At 33.2% G+C, this 20950-nt stretch overlaps 2 protein-coding genes across 2 annotated transcripts; one reads left to right on the top strand and one right to left on the bottom strand.

Annotated features, from left to right (window-relative positions):
* Positions 1-5588: 5588 nt before the first annotated feature.
* LOC133795427 (uncharacterized) lies at positions 5589-7168 on the bottom strand. The gene is made up of 3 exons (XM_062232879.1): positions 6649-7168; positions 6017-6525; positions 5589-5837 (listed from the first exon to the last, which is right to left on the bottom strand). The coding sequence occupies exons 1-3, from the start codon at positions 7166-7168 to the stop codon at positions 5589-5591; spliced, it is 1278 nt and encodes a 425-aa protein (XP_062088863.1).
* A 2575-nt stretch (positions 7169-9743) lies between these two features.
* Positions 9744-19440, top strand: LOC133797318 (protein CTR9 homolog). Its single transcript, XM_062235192.1, has 24 exons — positions 9744-10114; positions 10263-10329; positions 10527-10721; positions 11216-11316; positions 11951-12004; positions 12121-12237; positions 12329-12392; positions 12527-12741; positions 12922-13006; positions 13471-13571; positions 13682-13774; positions 14131-14199; positions 14281-14373; positions 14542-14808; positions 15646-15726; positions 15812-15970; positions 16129-16224; positions 16440-16541; positions 16793-16900; positions 16986-17210; positions 17736-18008; positions 18091-18162; positions 18621-18938; positions 19108-19440. Exons 1-24 carry the CDS (start codon positions 9974-9976, stop codon positions 19261-19263), a joined length of 3252 nt encoding a protein of 1083 aa, XP_062091176.1. The 5' UTR covers positions 9744-9973; the 3' UTR covers positions 19264-19440.
* The last annotated feature ends 1510 nt before the right edge of the window (positions 19441-20950 follow it).

Here is a 20950-nt window from a genome sequence, read left to right as displayed (position 1 = left end):
TATTTTCCTGGTTCAATTTTGTTTTTTTCTTAGTTGGGTGTTTAGTCATTTTATAGTGAACAAATTTTTATATGCCCAGTAACCGGTTTCTATCTTTTTTTTTTTATTGTGATTTATATATATTTATTTCTGTTATAGGTAATTGGTTGGATTGAGGTTATTTATATTTTAATTATGTTGTTTATATTTTAAGGTGACCGGTTTCTTTGATGCATATTTTGTTTCTTTTTTATAGTGTTTGTTTTTAGTGATTCTAAGTGATCATTTATTTGTGATTCTTTACTATTCTTGTTTCTATATTTTATATGTTTTTGGTTTGTATATGTTGTATGCTTTTTTCTTTTGTTGTGTAATTTTATAGGTAACTGGTTACTTGTAGGATGTAACTAGTTACCCTTCAAGTGTATTCATTTTTAATTGCTGTTTAATGTTTAAGGTAACTGGTTACTTGTAGGATGTATATTGTTGTTTAATGTTTAAGGTAACTGGTTACTTGTAGGATTCCTGTTTTCATTTTGATTTATTTTTAAAATTGTATATGTTGTAATGTCGCTGGTTACGTTTTAAAGTAACTTGTTTCCTTAGATGTGTATGGTTTTTTTAATGTTGTAGTAAATATTTATTTTAATATTCCTTTTTGTGGTATTTGTGTTATATTTTTATTTAGGATGTGCATTATATGATCAAACCAGAGTTTTGGTTTAGAAGTAAGGTTCAGCAATGGAATAAACAAGAAGTTATAGCTGATTTGAAAAAAGTCTTCACCAAGAAGTAGAAAGCTATGTTTAGAAGGACTCATTTTGGTCATTTTTTGGATTTGCCAAGTACTGCATGGCAAGCTCAACTTGTACATAGTGTTTTGATGAGGGAGGTTCATCAGGAAAAAGAATAATTTGAGTTTTGGTTTAAGCTTGGTGATAAGGTAGTGAGGTTGTCTATTAGTGAGTTTGGATTAATTACTGGGCTAGACTGTGCTGGTAGTGTTGATTTAAGTATGTTTCCTGATGGTAAAAAAAGTTTTAGGACAGAATTTTTCCCTGGTGTTAAAGCAAATGACAAAGTTAGCAAAAATGAAGTTAGTAGCCTTTTTAATTCAGACAATTTTAATGCTATGGGGGATGAGCTTGTTGTGAAGTTGGGTATTGTCCACTTTTTGGCTAGTTTTTTGTTTGGGACCCAGAATGAGACAAGGGTAGACAATAAGTTTTTTGGTATGGTTGATTGTGAGCTTTCCCTGTTGAAAAAGTTTGCATTTGGCAAACTTTTGTGGCAAAGAACTAGGTGTTATATGCGCTCTGCTTTAAAGGAGAGGAATGCTCTTTATATGAAGATTCCTAGAAAAACAGATGGGTCTCTTGATAATTGGAGTTACAAGTGTTTTGGTTTTCCTCTTGCATTCCTTATATGGATTTATGAGACCCTTCCAAGTTGTTCATCGTTTTTATGTCGCAGGATTGGTTCTTCATTTCCAAGGATATTGAATTGGCATAGCAAGGATAGTGTGAGTTATCAAGAAGTTATTGAGAAAGTTTTTATAGATGAGAAGGTAGTTTTTTTCCTCTCTTTGTTTTGTGTTGTATTTTTATATCTGTTATATTTGTAAGTAACTAGTTACTTCTCATTTTTATAACTTTTTGTTGCTATTCATGTTATTTTTATTTGATTCAATTTTTTTAAATTTAATGCAGTTTGATGTCAATATTGTCGTTCCTAATGCGGAAGAAAAGAAATTGGGTATATTGAAAAATTTATCATTTGAAAGTGTATTCTGTCCAACACCACCACCTATAGGTGATGACATTCCCTTATCGGAGATGCCTTTGTTGAGGCCTGGACTCTTTCTTCCAAAGAAGCGTTTGGAGGTTTGTTTTTTTTTTCCTTTTTTATTTTTTTTTAAACTCTTTTTATATGTCATTGTGTTTTAATGTTTTTGTTATCTTGTTAAATTGTATGTAGGATCAATATAACAAGGGGCTCCAAGATCAAATCAAGGAGTTACATGTTAAGCTGACTGAAGTTCAAGCGTCGCAAAAGTTGATTATTGGTGAACTTGGTTGTCTGAAGAAAAGTTTTGAAGCTGATTATGCTACAGCTATTGGTTTGCTTGTAGACATTAAGTCTGCTATGTCTGTGAAAACTGATGGTGGAGATTTAGATTCTGAAAATCAAATGGACTTTGACCATGTTTCTCATGTAAATAGTTTATTGCGTAATTGTCTTTTCTTATATTATTTTGTTTGTATATCTTGATTAAATATTTCATTGCTTTTCTACAGGATTATGTTGATGATGTTTGTGTGGGGGGTACCAAGATGTTCAAGTTGGTGAAAAGTTGGGGGCCGATTTGGAGCATTCTGTGAAGATTGCTTCAGATTTTGTTACTCATGTTAAGGTATGCTGTTTTAATAACATTTTGTCTAAGGAAGTAGTTTTTTTTTATATTTGTTATAAATTTTAATTTTTTCCTTTTTGTTTTTGCAGAGTCAATCTAATGAAGCCTCGTTGCTATGCTCGACTCCTTCAACTTCTACATTTCATGTGTCAAATGAAATGTGGAAGATGATAAATGAGTCTACTAAGATACCATCAAAAGATTGTAGTAATATGGAGGGTAAGAGCAATTGGTCAATTGTTGTCTATGATTCTTCAAGGTTGTCTGATCCTGTGGCTATTTTGCCTAAGAAAAGAGAGGCGAAGCCAAGTGCTGTTGTCAAGTCTCCTTTCATGACAAAGTTTGGTTCTTCTGAAGATGAAGGTAAACATAAAAGAAAGAAGACTGTATTGGATAATATATGTCATTTTTCTAATGATCTTGGTCAGAATCACACTGAAGAACAAGCTTCTGAGTTTCATAGTTGGATTGAAACTAAAGTGAAGCACAATAACAAGTATGTACAATTTGTTTTTTTTTTTAATTTTTTTTTTTGGTTTTGTGTGAAATTTTTTGTTTTATTTTCTAAATACTGTTTGATTTTTTTGTTTTGTAGGTATAAGAAATATGATGATAACAAGGTTGAGCTATCGATCGATTTCACTTTCATTTTTATTGACGAGAAGACTTGGTTCTACCGTTTGTATCATCCTGGGCAGTTTGTTGATTCATCGGTGAGTTTCTTTTTCTTTTTATGTTATGTTTCTATTTAAAAAAATAATAATCTTTTGATGTGCTTGAATTCTATATTTTTGTGTTTTGATGGGGGTAACTAGTTCCCTCAGTCTTTTTTTGTGTTTCCACGATGTGTAACTGGTTACCTAAATGTATAATCTAGTAGTTTAGCTGGGGTAACTAGTTACCACAATCATCTTTTTGTGTTGCAATGCTTTAGTTTAGCTGGGGTAACTAGTTACCACAATCATCTTTTTGTGTTGCAATGCTTTGTGTAACTGATTACCCAAATGTATAATTTTGATGTTTAGCTGATGGTAACTTGTTACCCAAACTTTTTATTTTTTGTTATGCAATTGATTGGAACTAGTTACCCTTTGTTTTTTTTATTATGTTTTGTTGTAAGTGGTAACAGGTTTCTACATAGTGGTCTTATAAGCATTTATTTTTTAAAATGCAGCATATTGATGTCATGATGTATTATTTGAGGAGAAATGTTAAGTTGTCCAAAGGTTTGATGAGGAGGGTCTCTACTACTGATAGTTGTTTTGCCCAAAATATTGTTTTCATGTATGAGAAATTTGTGAAATCAGGCAGTGGTACATTGAACATTGATGACAGTTGTGTTGCTTTGAAGATTATGAGGGACAACTCATTATTTTGCAGTAGTCACTGGAATCTACTTGATCATGTTCTTATGCCTGTTAATGTTAAGGATCTTCCTCATTAGCTTTTGCTACATTTTGACATAAAGAGGAGGTTGCTCATTGTTTATGATTCTATGTCGGGGGCGAGGCATGAAAATTTGAGTTTACCTGTAATTGAAGCATTTGCTGTAATGCTTCCTCTTCTATTGGAGAAGATTGATTTTTATGATCGTCGTGACATAAATATTGATATTAGTCCTTATGATGTTGCTGAGACTGATGCTTTGCAATTGAGTATTGCTAGAGGCGTTCCTCAACAAGTTGAATGGTGAGTTTTTTTTTTTAAGTTTGCTTATCCTGTTTGTTTCTGGTTTTGTTTTTATGTTCTTAGTTTTTTATGTGTTTGTAATATTGCAGTGACTGTGGGATTTTTACAACGTATTTTGCTGAGCAATTAATTCTTGGAAAGGAAAACGAGATGCCAAAAGAAATTGATACTCAGTTGCTTCGTCAAGACATTGCTGTTAGCTTGTATTTTCATGGGAAGATGAAACAAGAAGATGGATATTTGACTAGCGATGAGTTTTCTGAAAAGGTTTTGGATAGGAAGCAGAAGAGGAGGAAGACTGCTGCATAGGTTCTCTTAAGACTACTGCATATGTTATTTAGGAAGCTTTATGAAAGGATATTAGACTTTTTTTATTTTGTCTATACTCTAAATTAGATCATCTTTTGGAAAAGGATGTTTGACGTTTGGAAATGATTACCAATAGTTAGTTTGATACTTGTATATGTTAAATTAGTACTATTTGTAAGACATTGGTTACTTAAGGATATTATATATATCTTTTGATCTTTTTTGTGTTATTTATTTGTATATATTTACTTACTTTTCGGAGATATTTTAATGGTAACTAGGTACTTTGTTTGGTGTTTGTCTTATATACAAAAATGTAGCTGGGGTACTTTTGGTGCTTGTTGTTTTTGCTATTTGTGATAATTTTTAGAGCAAAGTATCCAGTTTCTCTTGTTTGTTTTTTATTGTATTTCATGTTTAATAATTATATTTTATACATATTATACTTTTAAAGCAACTGAGATATTTTAATGGTAGCCAGGTGCTTAGTTTGGTCTGTCTTTTATACAAGGGGTAACTGGTTACTTTTTGGTGTTTGTTGATTTTGATTTTTTTTTTTGTGGCAAATGTTAGATCAAAGTACCTACTTTATTGTTTTTTTTTGTATTTCATATTTAATAATTATATATAATAATATTCAACTTTTTAAAGTAACTGTGATATACAAAGCAATTGAGATATAATAACCAAGTACCTAGCTGGGTCATCATGTTATATACAAAGTGGTAACTGGTTACCTTACCTAGAATATTATGTTTAATTTTAAAAAAGCATGTTTTCATGGTGTTGGTTGCATAAATATTTGACATATATCAACAAAAAACCAACAATTTATTATAAAGGGAATCTTATATGCTTTGTGTAATCATTCAATTTATTTGAATCTGTAACAGAGTTATTATAATACTCAATAACAATGTATGAATATGAAAGTCAATCATTTAATGAATGAAGCTATGATATGGTTGTTTTACTGTAATATATCAAGCTATGACTTTTGTTTTTTCTGCTTGTTTGCCTTGTCAATTAGTGGATTCCTGCAAGTCTTCCTGTTATGTCCTGGTTGGCCACATTTACCACAAGTGATTATCACTTTTGGTTCTCCTCTTGATCTTATTATTTTCTTTCTTGGTCTTCCTGTAGGGATTGTTGCCTTTGGAGGTAGCACCACTATGTCTAAGTGTTGTGGGAGATTCCATTAATCTTTATGGGGCAAATGATGAACATTTTCTTCATACATTGCTTTCAAAGTTTCTGTTTTGTAAAACTTTGCACAGTAATCATATACTCCTAAGTTTCTCTTTGCAATTACAGCTACTGCATGCCTACAAGGCATTTCATCTTCTTGAAACCTATTGCATGTACAAGTTCTATTGTGTATATTTACTGTGAAATTGGTCCATTTTTCATCACGAACTTGATATTCTATTGGGTTGAAAGGCAAGACCTGAAAATAGTTTTGTGATGAATTAAAATAAAATAATAAACATTTATGTACAATTAACATTGAATGTATCCTGTTCCCACTCTATTTAGTTTATTGTTTTGTTTTTGCTGTTACACAGGGTAATTGGTTACCATATATTGACAAAATAAAGAATAGTAAGAATAAGTTTAGTTGCATACCTCATACTTCATTTTTGAAACAATGTCATGTCTCAATTCATTTTCTGTTGCTGTAGACACTTCTGTGAATGTTCCATTTGCATTATTTGAATTATTCCAAACCCACTTTTGAACCAAACTTCTAAGACATTCAACCAAGATATCAATAGGGAGATTTCTTGCAGCTTTTAGTGCAGCGTTGAGCGATTCTGCGATGTTGGATGTCATCATGGTGTATCTTTTTGTTAGTGAGTATGATCTTGCCCAAGTTTCATATTTGGCTTTCTCTAAATAGGGTCTAATGCGTCTGTCAAGTCTATCAAGGCTTTTCATGTAGTGTTCACATTCTGTTTTTGTGTATGCTTTTGCTGCTGCAATGAAATTCATTTGTAGCTCTTCTCCATGGTTTCCATACTTGCTTTTCAAATTATTGAGCAAGTGATACATGGAAGCTCCATGGAACGCATTTGGGTACACTATATGTACTGCATTCTCTATGCTCTTGTGTCTGTCGGAAACAATAGCCAATCCTGTGAAGGTAACCAGTTACTTTTATAAGATACTAAACGAAATAGCATGTATTTGTGTATTGGTTTTGGGTAACCATTTCCTTTTTATATGTAAACCATATGATAAAATTGAAGCTACCATACCTTCGGGTTCTCCATATGTGTCTCTCAGTTTGGAGAAGAACCAAAGCCAAGAGTTATCATTTTCTGAGTCTGCTATTCCAAAAGCCAAGACAAAAATGTTGTTGTTTGGATCTAATGTTGATGCTGAAAATAGGGTGCCGCCATGTGCATTTTTTAAGAAATTTCCATCAACAACAATGATAGGCCTCAAGTATCTCCAACCTTTGATTGAGTTGGAGAAAGCTATGTACAAGTATTTGAATCTATCTTCATTGTCTGTGAGCAGATGTGTTACTGTTCCTGGATTTGCTTGCTTCAACATGTGAAGATACATTGACAACTTTTGATATGAATCATCAGGGTTCCCTCTTACTAGAAGCCAGACTTTTTCTTTTGATCTCCATGCTTTTGTGTATCCCATGGTTACTCCAAAGTCATCATTCATGATGTCATTTGGAGTATAATTTCTTTTGACTGACTTGTACGTATTCTTTATTAATTCCCCAATTATGATGCTTTTTGCTTGCCTATGATCCTCCATAACAATTTCAACAGAGCAAGTATGATTTGGAATGCATTTTCGTACCTTGAATAAATCTTGATTTATGTATTTAGAAGCTCTCACAAACCAGCGGCATGTGTCATCTGCGCAGGTAACCAGGTACTCTCTTGGTTCTGATCTTTTTGTTTTAAACTGAAAGTTATGTAGCATTGCATGGTAGCTAAGAGCTTATTTGATTGTGTTCTTGTCCTTGTAAATCTGTCCTTGCTCTATTTTGTTCACTCTGTAATCGGATATTACTATTTCAATTTCCTCCAATCTCTTTTTTCTTTTTGAATTGTCTTCAATTATAAAATCAGCTACTTCTTCAGCAAGGTGAGGTATGTTGCCACATTGATTCCCTCATTTGTTGTGCTTGACATTCCTTCTTCAAGTAACATATGTTCATTGATGGAAGCTTTGTTTGCTTGCATTAATAATGTTCCCACCTCCATTTCTTGTGCTGTATCTTTCTGATTTGATAGTTGAAGAAGATTATTTTCATCAATTGATTCTTGAACTATATTCACACACAATGGTAAGTCTGTTATTTTTTCTGCAACTTTTTTCTTTATTTCCAAGTAGAACAACACTGAATTGTCTGATTCAATCTTCATTGGTGGTGTTCCTTTGGCTACTTGATAATAAACTTCAATGCTTGCTCTTGTTTCCTTTATCTCCTGTTTTACCAAATTCACCAAGTTGTCAATAGAACAATTTGGTGGAATCAATATTCAGTCATTGTGTACCCTTCGTACTCATTTTTTTCATTCCACTTGCCTCAAAATTGAACCAAAGAAGTAGTATTTTCCCTACCTGTAATATTTTGTAAATTTTTAAGTAGTTAATTGGGTGTAACTGGTGAAGGTAACTGGTTACTGTAGTCTGCAATTACATACTTCAGTGGAAAACTTAATTGGAAAATATGACAGTTTTTCAAAGTATCTAGTTACTTTGTTGTTACTGAAAGTTTTGACAATTAGAATTCAGACCAATAGACCAATATGAAATGTTTTTTTTATTGCAAAGACAAAATTGAATCTAAAATAATCATAGTTCTTGCTTTTTTGTATATTTTTAGTCAATCAATATAACCATATTAGTAGGTTTAATTATTTTTTTCAAATTTCAAGTTAAATATTATGTTTTTTTTTTAAATGGACATAATGAACTTCATGATTACCATTATAATCTGTGAAATAAGTATGAGAAAAATATGAAATCAATGGTTCTATATTATGTAGAAAAATTAGGAATTTAATAGATATTAAGTTGAATAAAATTATATTAATATAGTATTTGACAGAGCAAGATTTTTACAAATCTGGTTTTCTTGGATGCTTTGGACGATGGATAAGTTCGTCGCCGGAGATGGAGGACGTCGCCGGAGATGGACGTCGTTGGAGAAGCAGATCCGACTGTAGGAAGGTGTTGTTTCAGGTGGCTGGAGGTTAGGGTTTGTGGTTGCCGGAGATGGATGTTCTTGCTGAAATTTTTTTTTTCGGTTGGGGATGTTTTTGATCGAGTCAAAATTTCAGCATGGTAGTATGTGCATCTTTAATTACAATACTACCCTCCTTAATGGCTTATTTGTTTTATTTTTAATGTGGGATAACTTTTTCCATATTCTAATTTTTTGTAGTTAAGTTTTTCCATATAAAGTAAGTAAAGTTTAATTACCATATTTTTGCACATTAATAGCTAAAAAGTCATATTTATGAAAAATCCTCCAAATTTAATACCAATCACAGATTCAATTTTTTAAAACTAAAAAACATTTTACAGATATTGAACCAATCACATTTTCAGAAACATGTTATTAGTCACTAAATTCAGATTTTCATTTCAGAATTTCACTTTTCAAAAATACAGTTTTCCAATCGTGAACCAATCAGACCCTAAGTATTTTCACTACCAATTGCTCTTAATTAAAATAATAATTTGTTTTCTTTATCTTTTGTTTTAAATTTTACTTTTTTATTATTTTTTAGATAAACGTAAAATAAATATATTTTAATTTTATTAAAAATTAAATGAAATATATTATTTTAGTATACTATAATTTGTTTTTAAACCAACATAGTACCATGTTTAATTAATATCATTTTAATACATGTTAACCTAGTATCATATACTATTTGAATTAATACAATTTTAATACATTGTATATAATAAGTTAATTTAATACTGTACATTTCCACAAATGATAAGAATATTTTCGATTTAAATCAAAAATAATATTTGATTGTTTTGTTTTAATTAATATGTCAATAGTTTGTTGCTAAAAAAATGCCAATAGTTTGTTAATTAAATTTTACTAAATTTTTTGAGGTGAATAAATTATTTTATTTAATTTTTACCAACAAAATTTTTACGACCAACACCAAAAAAAAATTAAATAGGGATTTAACACATTAATTTATTTATGCATCTATATCGGAAAATTCCCTTAAAAAGTAATATAGTACTTATTAAAAACATAATACTTAAATAGTATTAATTAAATAAATAGGATGTTCCTAAAAAAAGATAAAACCTAACTAAAACCCGCCAAGAATCCCCAAGTCTTAGAATTTAGAACGTTTAAGAAAAACTAGAAGAAAAGAAAAGCTCAAAAAATTCTACTATAATTATTTATAAGAAAATAATAAGTTGGAACTATGGAGGGAGACTGGAAGAGGAAGGAGTAAGGAAGAAGATCCAAACTCCGATTCGGATTCAACTCAGTGGAGCTCACTTACTCACTCTCTCTGATCCCAATCATACAACCTCGACGGAGCTAGGGTTTGGTAATTTTGGAAAATAATGGCTTCCGTGTACATCCCAGTTCAGAACTCGGAGGAGGAAGTCAGAGTGGTTCTCGATCAGCTCCCCAGGGACGCTTCTGATATTCTAGACATCCTTAAGGCCGAGCAAGCCCCTCTCGATCTCTGGCTCATTATCGCGGTTACTTCTTTTTCTTATTCTTATTTTTCTGAAAAATTTCTATTTTTTTTTCAAAGCCTGAGGCTTATTTATCGATTAAACATCTATTTTTTTCTTTCTGAATTATGCTTGATATTCAATAAATGGGTTGAATGTTTCTTTTATTCAGAGAGAGTACTTTAAACAAGGAAAACTTGAACAGTTCCGCCAAATCTTGGAGGAAGGGTCCAGTCCTGGTATTCCACATGGCCCTAGAATTCTTTCTATTTGCGTATTATTTTCTTATTATCTCATCAATGTTTCGTTAATTTTGTTCCCTTTTCTCCAATATAACTCGGGTGCAGTTAATTTTTATTGTTGTTATTGATTAATTGTTTGTCTTTCAAGTTTAATATTTGGCGGCATTGCTTATGTCCATTTTTTTTTCTTTCAGAAATTGACGAATACTATGCTGATGTTAAATACGAGAGAATTGCAATCTTGAATGCTTTAGGGGCTTACTATAGTTACCTTGGAAAAATTGAGACTAAGCAAAGAGAAAAGGAGGAACACTTCATTTTGGCAACCCAATACTACAATAAAGCGTCGAGAATCGACATGCATGAGCCTTCTACTTGGGTTGGAAAAGGTGGGTTCAAGCTTTATTTCTTCATATATAACAAAAGTTTGATATGATATATTTAAGCAATAATTTCAATTGTTTGCTACTCAATATTTAATTCGTGTTCATAACGAGGCCAAAATAAAAAACTTTCACAGTTTCACTAGAATTCCGTCATCTAAAGTTTTTAAATGTTTACACTAATTTCTGAGATGACTGTTGTTGTTTTTGGTCCGGATGATCTAGCGAGAGATTACTAGTTTGACATATGAGTTTCTTAATTATCTGTTGTTCTCAATTATAACCATGACTTGAAAGTTATTATTAGTTTTGGCGAATTTCTCTCTGTATAAAATCCTAAGTTGCTTTGCAGTTTGAATTTGAGTTGGAAAATTCAATTTTCTATATAACAAACCTGAAGGGTTGCTTGTATAAATATTTTGAACTATTGAAAGCTGAGGTGTGCCTCTCATGCCTTATTATGCCTGCACTTTAAGGTCATGACCTGACTTGTTTTGCAGGTCAGCTTTTATTGGCCAAGGGTGAAGTAGAACAAGCATTTTCCGCATTCAAGATTGTTTTGGATGGAGACCGTGATAATGTTCCTGCTCTCTTGGGTCAGGTATGCCAATTTGTTCTTCATGACATAGTTTTTTTTATTTTTTAATATCAGTGATTTGAATATCCAGTACTTGTTATACAGACAGAGAGGAACTTGTTAGCAAATTAAATCAGTTCTCATTGATTACAACTGCAAGTGTGTAGTTTAATGGTTAAGAACATCTTGTTGTTGATGTAATTACTTTTTTTCAGTTTAGTAAAGTCTTTGTTTTTTAAAACAAGAAGATTTTTGATGATGTTCACTTGACAAAAAAAGTTGTCCGACATTATAACCATGTTTCCCCTTGAAGAACTTCTTGCTAGTTGCAATAGGCGTTGACTTGCTCCTAGTTGTTCGTAGTTTCTAATTTTATGTATCATGGTCACTAAAGTATTGAAACTTGGTTGACTCAAAGATTTATTTTCATTTCCTCATTCATTTTAATTTTTAAGATTTTAACTTAAGTTATTGGAAAAAATCTTGAAATTTGAGAAAATCAGAAAACAGGTAGTACCTTGGTTTTAAATTAATTAGGATATCTTAATCTTAGACTGGGGATATTAAAAATTTAAAATGTACTGATTTATAGCTTGAAGAGAGAAAAATAGTATGAATTCAAAGCTAGCTTATTTCTAACGTGTCCTGAACTTTGCAGGCATGTGTTCAGTTCAACCGTGGACGCTTTTCTGATTCTTTGGACTTGTACAAGGTTTGTGTTTGGGATGGGACTAGTATGCAGAATTTGTCATAAAATAAATGTTTATATATCCCCTTGTAGAGAAAAATGATGTTAGCTCTGACTTTTATTATTTAATTTTTGGAAAGAGGGCTCTGATAGTATATCCCAGTTGTCCTGCTGCTGTAAGACTTGGCATAGGTCTCTGTCGTTATAAGTTGGGTCAGCTTGAAAAAGCTCGGCAGGCATTTCTGCGAGTTTTGCAGGCAAGTTGACATTAACCTATTGGTGATGTAGTTAAATCATTTATGTTTAATTTGATGAGGTCATCTATAAATAAATCTTTTAAACTTGCAGTTAGATCCAGAAAATGTTGAGGCTCTGGTAGCATTGGCAATTATGGATTTGAATACGAATGAAGGTTGGTTGATAAGGGTTATAGCTTGTTATTTCCCATATGCTGAATTAGGCACACATCTTTTAGTAATTATTTGTTTTTTAAAATAAATTCTTCATGTTCTGAAGTATAATTTTACTGCTGTCTAATGTCCTCAGCTACTGGAATTAGAAAAGGAATGGAGAAAATGCAGAGAGCTTTTGATATATATCCTTACTGTGCAATGGCACTAAATTACTTAGCAAATCACTTTTTCTTCACGGGCCAACACTTTTTGGTGGAGCAGCTCACTGAAACGGCACTTGCTGTTAGCAACCATGGACCGACAAAGTCACACTCTTACTATAATTTAGCACGCTCATACCATAGCAAGGTTTTTTTATTTTTTTTTAAAAAGGCCTTCTTTTGTCAATATTTTATTGCATTAGTTTCTTCATATAAGGACTGGGCGTTTGCATTGTCACTATTATTTTATTTTTGAAGAAATCTTTCTTCTTTCTCTTACTATCCTTTTGACATTTCTCCTAATGATGTTCTTTTTCCTATATTCCAGGGGGACTATGAAAAGGCTGGACTGTATTACATGGCATCTGTCAAGGAAGTCAATAAACCCCATGAATTCGTATTTCCTTATTATGGTTGGTAGCATAATTCTCTATTTTCCAGTGTACTCTTTGTATTATTGATGTGTTGGCATGGTCTTAAAGATGCATTTTATAAAAAAGTTTTTATTTATTTATGTAAAGGATTTATATGACTTTTTTGAGTGGCAACTCTGGTTTGTTGGCGGTATTATTGTTCCTGTTGAGCATAACATTTCCATGTTCATGTTAGTTTTTCTGACAGGATAAATTTTGACATGCTTAAGCCCTAGAACTGTTTAATTGTGAAGTGTGCTTCGTTGTGTTTTAGAAATACATGCACAGACGTGTATGCTAAAAAGATGGATTTAAAATAGTACAAGTGCTGGCCACAATGAATTTAAACCTACAATGCTCTTTTATAATCAGAATGTGACTAATGATGTGGAATTTTGTTATTGTAATTCATTCTCTCCCATTTACTTATCCTCATCTTTAATTTAATGGATTTTTGGTGACAGGATTGGGGCAGGTGCAATTGAAGTTGGGAGATTTTAAAAGTGCATTATCAAATTTTGAAAAGGTTTTAGAGGTTTACCCTGATAATTGTGAGACATTGAAAGTGAGTTGAATTGGAATTCTACTCTTTTGTCATGATATTTCAATAAACTTTTTTTTTGGTATCTAGTTTTGTTCTTATGACTTGAATGGAATTTGTTTATTTTTCAATAGGTTCTTGGGCACATATATTTGCAACTTGGACAGACAGAGAAGGCACAGGAATTTATGAGAAAAGCTACGAAAATTGATCCACGTGATGCTCAGGTGATTAATCATGTCTTTATTATTTAAGACAAGTTCTATATGGCTCAGGCGCTTGTGTCCAGTTTCCATGTTTGTTCAAGTCCTAAAGCTTATGGATGGTCCTCTTTAACTGCACAATGTTTGTAGGATAACATTAACATGGGTGATGGGTCTATGTATTTGCTAAAAATTATGGTTTTTTTTTGCTAGATGTTAGAAATTATGGTTGATTTTAGATCTTTGTGATTTGAGGTATTATGAGGGCTCTTGAAAATTTTGTTGCACTATCTCTTTCTTGATTGCATATATTCAAGAACGAACAGTAAATTTTATACTGTCCTTTCTAAAATTTTCTTACCTGTCGTACTGTACTGCAGGCATTTCTTGACCTGGGAGAATTATTGATTTCATCTGACCCCTTAGCTGCTCTAGATGCCCTAAAAACTGTAAGGATCTCATTTTTACTTCTGTACGATGTAGTTCTATTCTATTTATGGAGGGGTAATTAATTTCCAAATATTTTACAGGCTCGTATGCTTTTGAAAAAGGGAGGTCAAGAAACACCAATTGAAGTGCTCAACAATCTTGGAGTTCTTCATTTTGAAAGGGGGGAATTTGAGGTTTGAGCAGTTACCTACCAATATTATTTCCTTGGAGAAATTTTTATGTTATTGTTGTTACTTTTTGTGTGGGTTTGATAAGGGTTTGATAAGCTTTTTACCTTTTGGAATTTTATATTAATCCTAAAACAGTTGAATGGAATTAATTTATTTTCTTCCTACCATCAGCTTGCTCAACAAACTTTCAGGGAGGCATTGGGTGACGGAATATGGCTTGCGTTCATTGATGGTAAAGAAAAATCTCCACCTGTTGATGCCAGCGCTTCCGTTCTCCAGTTCAAGGACACACATTTCTTTCAGCAACTTGAGAAAGAAGGTCGTGTTGTCGACTTACCTTGGAATAAAGTTACAGCACTATTTAATATGGCAAGATTACTTGAGCAATTACATAACTCTGAAACTGCAAGCACATTGTACCGACTAATCTTGTTCAAGGTAACTTTATTGTTTAAATTTTTCATGTTTGAAGTATTTTACATGTATTTAAATATATATATATATATATGGGAATTCTCCTATTGGGCTTTTTAAGCCTAGGCTCTCAGTGTTCTTGACTCGTGAACAGTTTTCGGCGTGATTTTTTTTTTATGACTTTGTATAGTGTAGCTATTTAGAGCATCTGGAAATTTTCAAAAAATTCCGAATAGTTTATAGTACTGAAAACTAAGTTCAAATATGTTGTTGCACGCGTGATTAATTTTTTTTGTGCATAGAAAGCAACATGCTAGAACCTAGTTTTCGGTACTGTAAACTATTCGGAATTTTCTGAAAATTTGCAGGATGTTCTAAATAGCTACAATATATACGGTCATAAAAAAAATAACGCCGAAAACTGTTCACGGGTCGAGAAACACTTAGAGCCCGACCGGTAGGGCTGAAAGTGAAGCCCTTATAGAAGAATTGTCCTATATATATATATATAAATAATATTGCATCTATGGCGGGTTGGTCAAGTGGTCAGCCTAGGTTTGCTGCATGAGGTCAGGGGTTTGATATTTCATGGGGTCCTTATTCCTAGAGTATACTACCTCCCAAAGATATTAGGTTCAGTTGGAGGACAAGTATAAAAATAATTTTAATAATACATTAATACTGGAGGTAGACAAGAATTGCAACTTGATTCCATAGAATTCATCAGCAATGAATTAGTTGATTGATCAGTTTGTTTCCTCTTTGATATTTAGGTGACTAGTTGGTGTGTTCATGCATGTATTTGTACTACTTGCCTTTGCAGGTTAGTGTTTTTTTAACTTGTGTTTTCAATCTTGGCAGTATCCAGACTACATAGATGCTTATCTGAGGCTTGCTGCTATTGCAAAAACTCGAAACAATATTCAATTGAGCATTGAACTGGTTGTTACCCCTGAGTCCCTATTACACACAATCTCTCTCTATTTGTCTCTAGAAAACGCAGTACTTAAATAACTTCTTTGCTTAGGTCAATGATGCTCTGAAGGTTAATGGAAAGTGCCCAAATGTATTATCGATGCTTGGAGACTTAGAATTGAAGAATGATGATTGGGTCAAGGCAAAAGAGACTTTGCGTGCTGCTAGTGAAGCGACAGAGGGGAAGGATTCCTATGATACACTTTCTCTGGTTTGTATATTATCCAGAGAGTATACATCTCTGAGACTTCTTACTATCTCATTCTCATGGAATACCTACTTTGTGAAGACACACAAAACCTATTTGATATTCTAGTTGTCACTCTTAGCCTCTATCTTCAACTCACAAGTGCCTTTTGGATTTGTAAGGGAAACTGGAACTACTTTGCTGCGGTTCGTAATGAGAAAAGAAATCCTAAGTTGGAAGCCACACATTTAGAAAAAGCTAAGGAACTTTACACTAAGGTAAGCAGGCATTTGCTTTCATTCTCTTATATATTTTCTACCCTCTCATTTCTTTCCGTGTATTCAATATTATTTCTTCAGTGATAAAGAACATCCTAAGTTGTTTGAGTTCAGGTGGAGGTTTTTTTTTTTTTTTATATATATATATATGTGTGTATATATGTATCATACTATGAGTCTTATGTATTCTGTACTCAACTTTTATTTACTTGTAGGTTCTGGCTCAACATTCTGCCAATTTATATGCTGCCAATGGTGCTGGAGTGGTATATGCAGAAAAGGGTCACTTTGATGTTTCAAAAGATATTTTCACCCAGGTTTTTTTTTTTTGTATGCATATTTTTCCATGTTAAAGGGCTGTGCTAATCATGGTTGGAAATGTCTAATTTCAAGTTCGACTTCTGTTACTGTATTTTTGTATGCATATTAAAGAAGCTGCAAGTGTGATTTCAGTTTTTTTTTTTGGTATGCATATTTTTCCATGTTAAGGGCCTTGCTAATCATGGGGAAATGTGTTATTTCATGTTTTACTTCTGTACAGTATTTCTCAAGTCTTAAATTATTTTAGGTTCAAGAAGCTGCAAGTGGAAGCATTTTTGTCCAGATGCCTGATGTCTGGATAAATATAGCACATGTTTATTTTGCTCAGGGAAATTTTTCGTTGGCCGTAAAAATGGTCAGCCTTTCGCATCATGTTTTATGCATCTTTATGTTTTTACTTTGTACTTTTTAGTGATTGCGTGTGATGCCACTTCTTGCAGTATCAAAATTGCCTGAGGAAGTTCTTCTATAACACAGACTCTCAGATTCTTCTCTATTTAGCTCGTACTCACTATGAAGCTGAACAGTGGCAAGACTGCAAAAAGACACTACTGAGAGCCATTCATTTGGCACCTTCAAATTACGCACTGAGGTTTGATGCGGGTGTTGTAATGCAGAAGTTCTCTGCTTTGACACTACAAAAGGAAAAGAGAACGGCAGATGAGGTTGCCTTTCTTTTTTTCTGTTCTTAGCAGTCCATGCCTTTACTTTTGTTATCCACGTGCACTTAGCATGATGTCATTAAGCACCAAGTCTCTTTAAAAAGAATAGATAAGTGGTTAAACAAACTTCTTTCATCTTTACTGTGACCTGGTTTTCAGCTTGTACATTGAATGTTATATCATCATATTAGTGTATGAGAAGTGCTTTACAGTACGATATATGATACAATGAATTTTAAGAGATGTTATATCTTTATACTTGTAATGGTGGGAACATTTTGAGCAGGTTTGTTTTTTTAGCAGAAATAATTTTTAAGTTTGTGCAGCAGCCAGCAAACACCCCTATTTACAATCTATGATGCCTCTATACTGATTTCATATTTCTAATAGTCTAGGAGTAATGATTAGATGCTTGAGATATTGTAGTGATAGGATCACCGGACTTGCTATTGAATGTACTTAAAGAATCATATTGCTAGTCTTTTCTTTGAGATGTTTGGGGTTGTAACTTTCATTTGTGAATTACAGGTCCGCTTAACAGTTTCAGAGCTTGGAAATGCTGTTCGTGTATTTAAACAGTTGTCTGCTTCTGCTGCTTCAAACCTTCACTTTTATGGGTTTGATGAAAAGAAAATTGACACTCATGTTGAGTACTGTAAGCACTTGCTTGAAGCTGCAAGAGTTCACTTAAAAAATGCTGAACATGAAGAGCAGAAGAATCGGCATAAACAAGAAGCTCTTCGGCAAATGGCATTGGCTGAGGAAGCTCGTCGCAAGGCTGAAGAACAAAGGAAATTTCAGGTTTGCTGATCATGTTTTGTATATCTATTATTTTTTGCAGTCAAAATTTGAAAACTTTACTGATACCTTTGTGTGGAAATAGTTGGAAAGGAGATTGCGAGAGGATGAACTGAAGCAGGTGAGGCAGCAGGAGGAGCATTTTGAGCGAGTAAAGGTAAATGTTCTCATTTGTATTTGTATACACTGATCCTTGGCTTTGGGATAAAATCCCAAATTCAGGTATGATATATATTTTTGCTACCAACATGTTCAAGAAGCTTAATTTACTGCCAGATATGTGAGCACTCATGAGTTACCAAAGCAGCTATTTTGGGTTGCAAAATTTTGGCTCAAACGTAGACACTAGAACAAAAGTTTGGTTGTTTCATTGCAAGTTATCGGAAAGTATAATGAAAAGAAACCTGCTTGTGTGAAGTAACACTAAATTTTTTCCAGGTTCAGATCACAGATAGTTTTCTTCGAATATAGGGAGATCATAGATCCTGGATTCTGTTATTATATATGAAAAACCAACTTAAAAGATGAATGAGATACTTGTTAATATTTGGCAACCAATTTTTTTTCCCTAAACTTCTAATACATCATTTGTATATGCTTTGTCACAATCTTCAGGAGCAATGGAAGAGCAGCACATCTTCTAAGCGAAGGGATAGGACAGAGGTCGATGATGAGGAGGGTGGTCATAGTGAAAAGAAAAGGAGAAAGGGTGGAAAGAGGAGAAAGAAGGACAAGAGCTCAAGGTCACGTTATGAAGCAGATGACGCAGAAGCAGAGATGGTGGATGATCAAGAAGAACCGGAATATGATGACTCCAGAATGAATTATGGGGAGCCCCCTGCTCAGATAAATGACCATGATGATTATACAGAAGAGAACGCTCACGATCCTCTTGCAGCAGCAGGGCTAGAAGATTCTGATGCTGAGGAAGAGGTGAAAAATCTTCTTAGTCTCTGCTTTCAGCTTTTAACAAAATGTTTCTTGGAACATAAGCCATTCTTACTTTTTGCGGCCACTGTGCCAGTCTATATGATAAAACGCATTGCCTCTTTTAAAAGGCATTTCCCCCCCTTTCTTCTGTCTGAAATTTGTCATGTTTAAGGTTGCACCTGATTCGAATGCAATTCGGAGGAGACGGGCATTTACCGAATCCGATGACGACGAGCAATTAGAGAGGCTAGAGATGCGGGGGAGCGATGGTGAGATCAAAGAAGATGATAAGGTGGGTGAAGAAGGTGAAATTAACGACGAGGATTGAGATCCACCATCTTGAACTGGGCAAGACCAGTAACAAACCTATTCAAGGCGGAAGGCTTTCCTTGGGGAGCAGTTACATTGTTAATAGTTGCTATTTTGTATTATTCATTTATTTGAGTATACTCTTTTTTTGTACCTTGGACAATCATATTTTAATAGAAACAAAATTCATTTTATAGTGCTTGGCTCATAGCAAGTTTTGCCATCATAAGAATTCTTCAGAGTCCATAGTTTTTCCACTGATGACCCAATGGACTAGCCAAGTATTTTATCATCCTTGGGGTAAGATGCTGCATTAACCTAATGGCCTTTTTCTTGCCAACAGTAATAATAATAATCATAATAAATGGAAACAATTACATCACAACTGTAGTCTCTACACGAAAGTTAAAAGCAATATTTCTTCTTCATCTCACCGAAGAATAAAAGTGTTCTATTTTTCCATTTCTTTTTCTCGGACAGGGTTTTGGGTGGTGATGGACGACAGGAGAACCAGATTAGTTCTCTGCTCAGTGAGACTGACTAGTGCGGAAGCCTTTTAAACCTGTGAAAAGTAAAGACTCTGTAGTGTGAAGATTGCCAGCACTGCTTTCCTCTTTTTGGATTAATGCAACTACAGAGACCCACTCACTCCCACCACCATCAGATACTACTGCACAAGTATTTGGACTTGTCCTCTTTTTGTCAGATCTTCTCTTCCTCCCTCTGGCTTTTGCTCAGAGACAATAGTTATTTCAAGAATATTTATTTACTTAAAAACATGACTAATTTTATTTATTGCTTATCCCTTTTTCACTCTAAAGCCTCTCCTATTTGATATTTTTATTTTAAAGTAAAGAAGTTAACCGTACTCTCTCCTCTTTTTTACCGAAGCTAATTGGTTACGTGAAAATCAAATGCATATTCCCATTTAACAAACGTTGGTGAAATTTTCGTGTGAATTGATTTTCTTTCCCACTAAAGAATTCTTTGATCATCTTGATCAAAGAAAAGAAACTAGAAAAATATCACTGCATTCGATACATATGATGAGAGATTTTCACGGGTTTCCGTACTAGCTTGTACTTGGAATAATGATCTTTTGAGTTGCATTTTCTGCATACCATCTTTTCAGGATTTAGACCGTGGTAGAGGAACATTTGATGTTAAGTCATTTATAAGCTACTTCAAAGAGTTTCTCTCCATGGTCTATCTTCATGTAACTTCAAAATAAAAAAATGTCAGATGTTAAATGCACTTTTTTTTTTTGGTTACGCTCGTTTATATTCTCTTATTCAATTGTTTAATACATAATTTTTTTTTTGAATGATTTGTCCATTTGCAAAACATCTACACAGGAGTGTAAAAAAAGTTTACACTCCTCAAATAAGAACAGTACTGTGCTATTAATAATGTGGAGCTGGTCCCATTGTTAGGATTATTAAACTATACAAAGTCGTGTAGGTTGACACTGGAGCTAAGAAGAAAGCTCTGGTGTTATTGAATTAATGAGATAGTTAAATTTTCCAACAAATACAGCTTTTTGACATAATAGTCGTTTGGATAATAACGAAGCCAACACATCCCTCTATCTGGTTTCATACACAGGTTTCTCCACCTTTCCTTGATTATACAAAATAAACCTCCCTCAAAATGTTACCACTTATATATATTACAAAAGAAATTACTATACGCGTACTTGTATATGA

This window comes from Humulus lupulus, chromosome 8 (genome assembly GCF_963169125.1).
Source record: "Humulus lupulus chromosome 8, drHumLupu1.1, whole genome shotgun sequence".
NCBI classification, from domain to species: Eukaryota; Viridiplantae; Streptophyta; class Magnoliopsida; order Rosales; family Cannabaceae; genus Humulus; species Humulus lupulus.
This window is presented reverse-complemented; position numbering and strand designations above follow the sequence as displayed.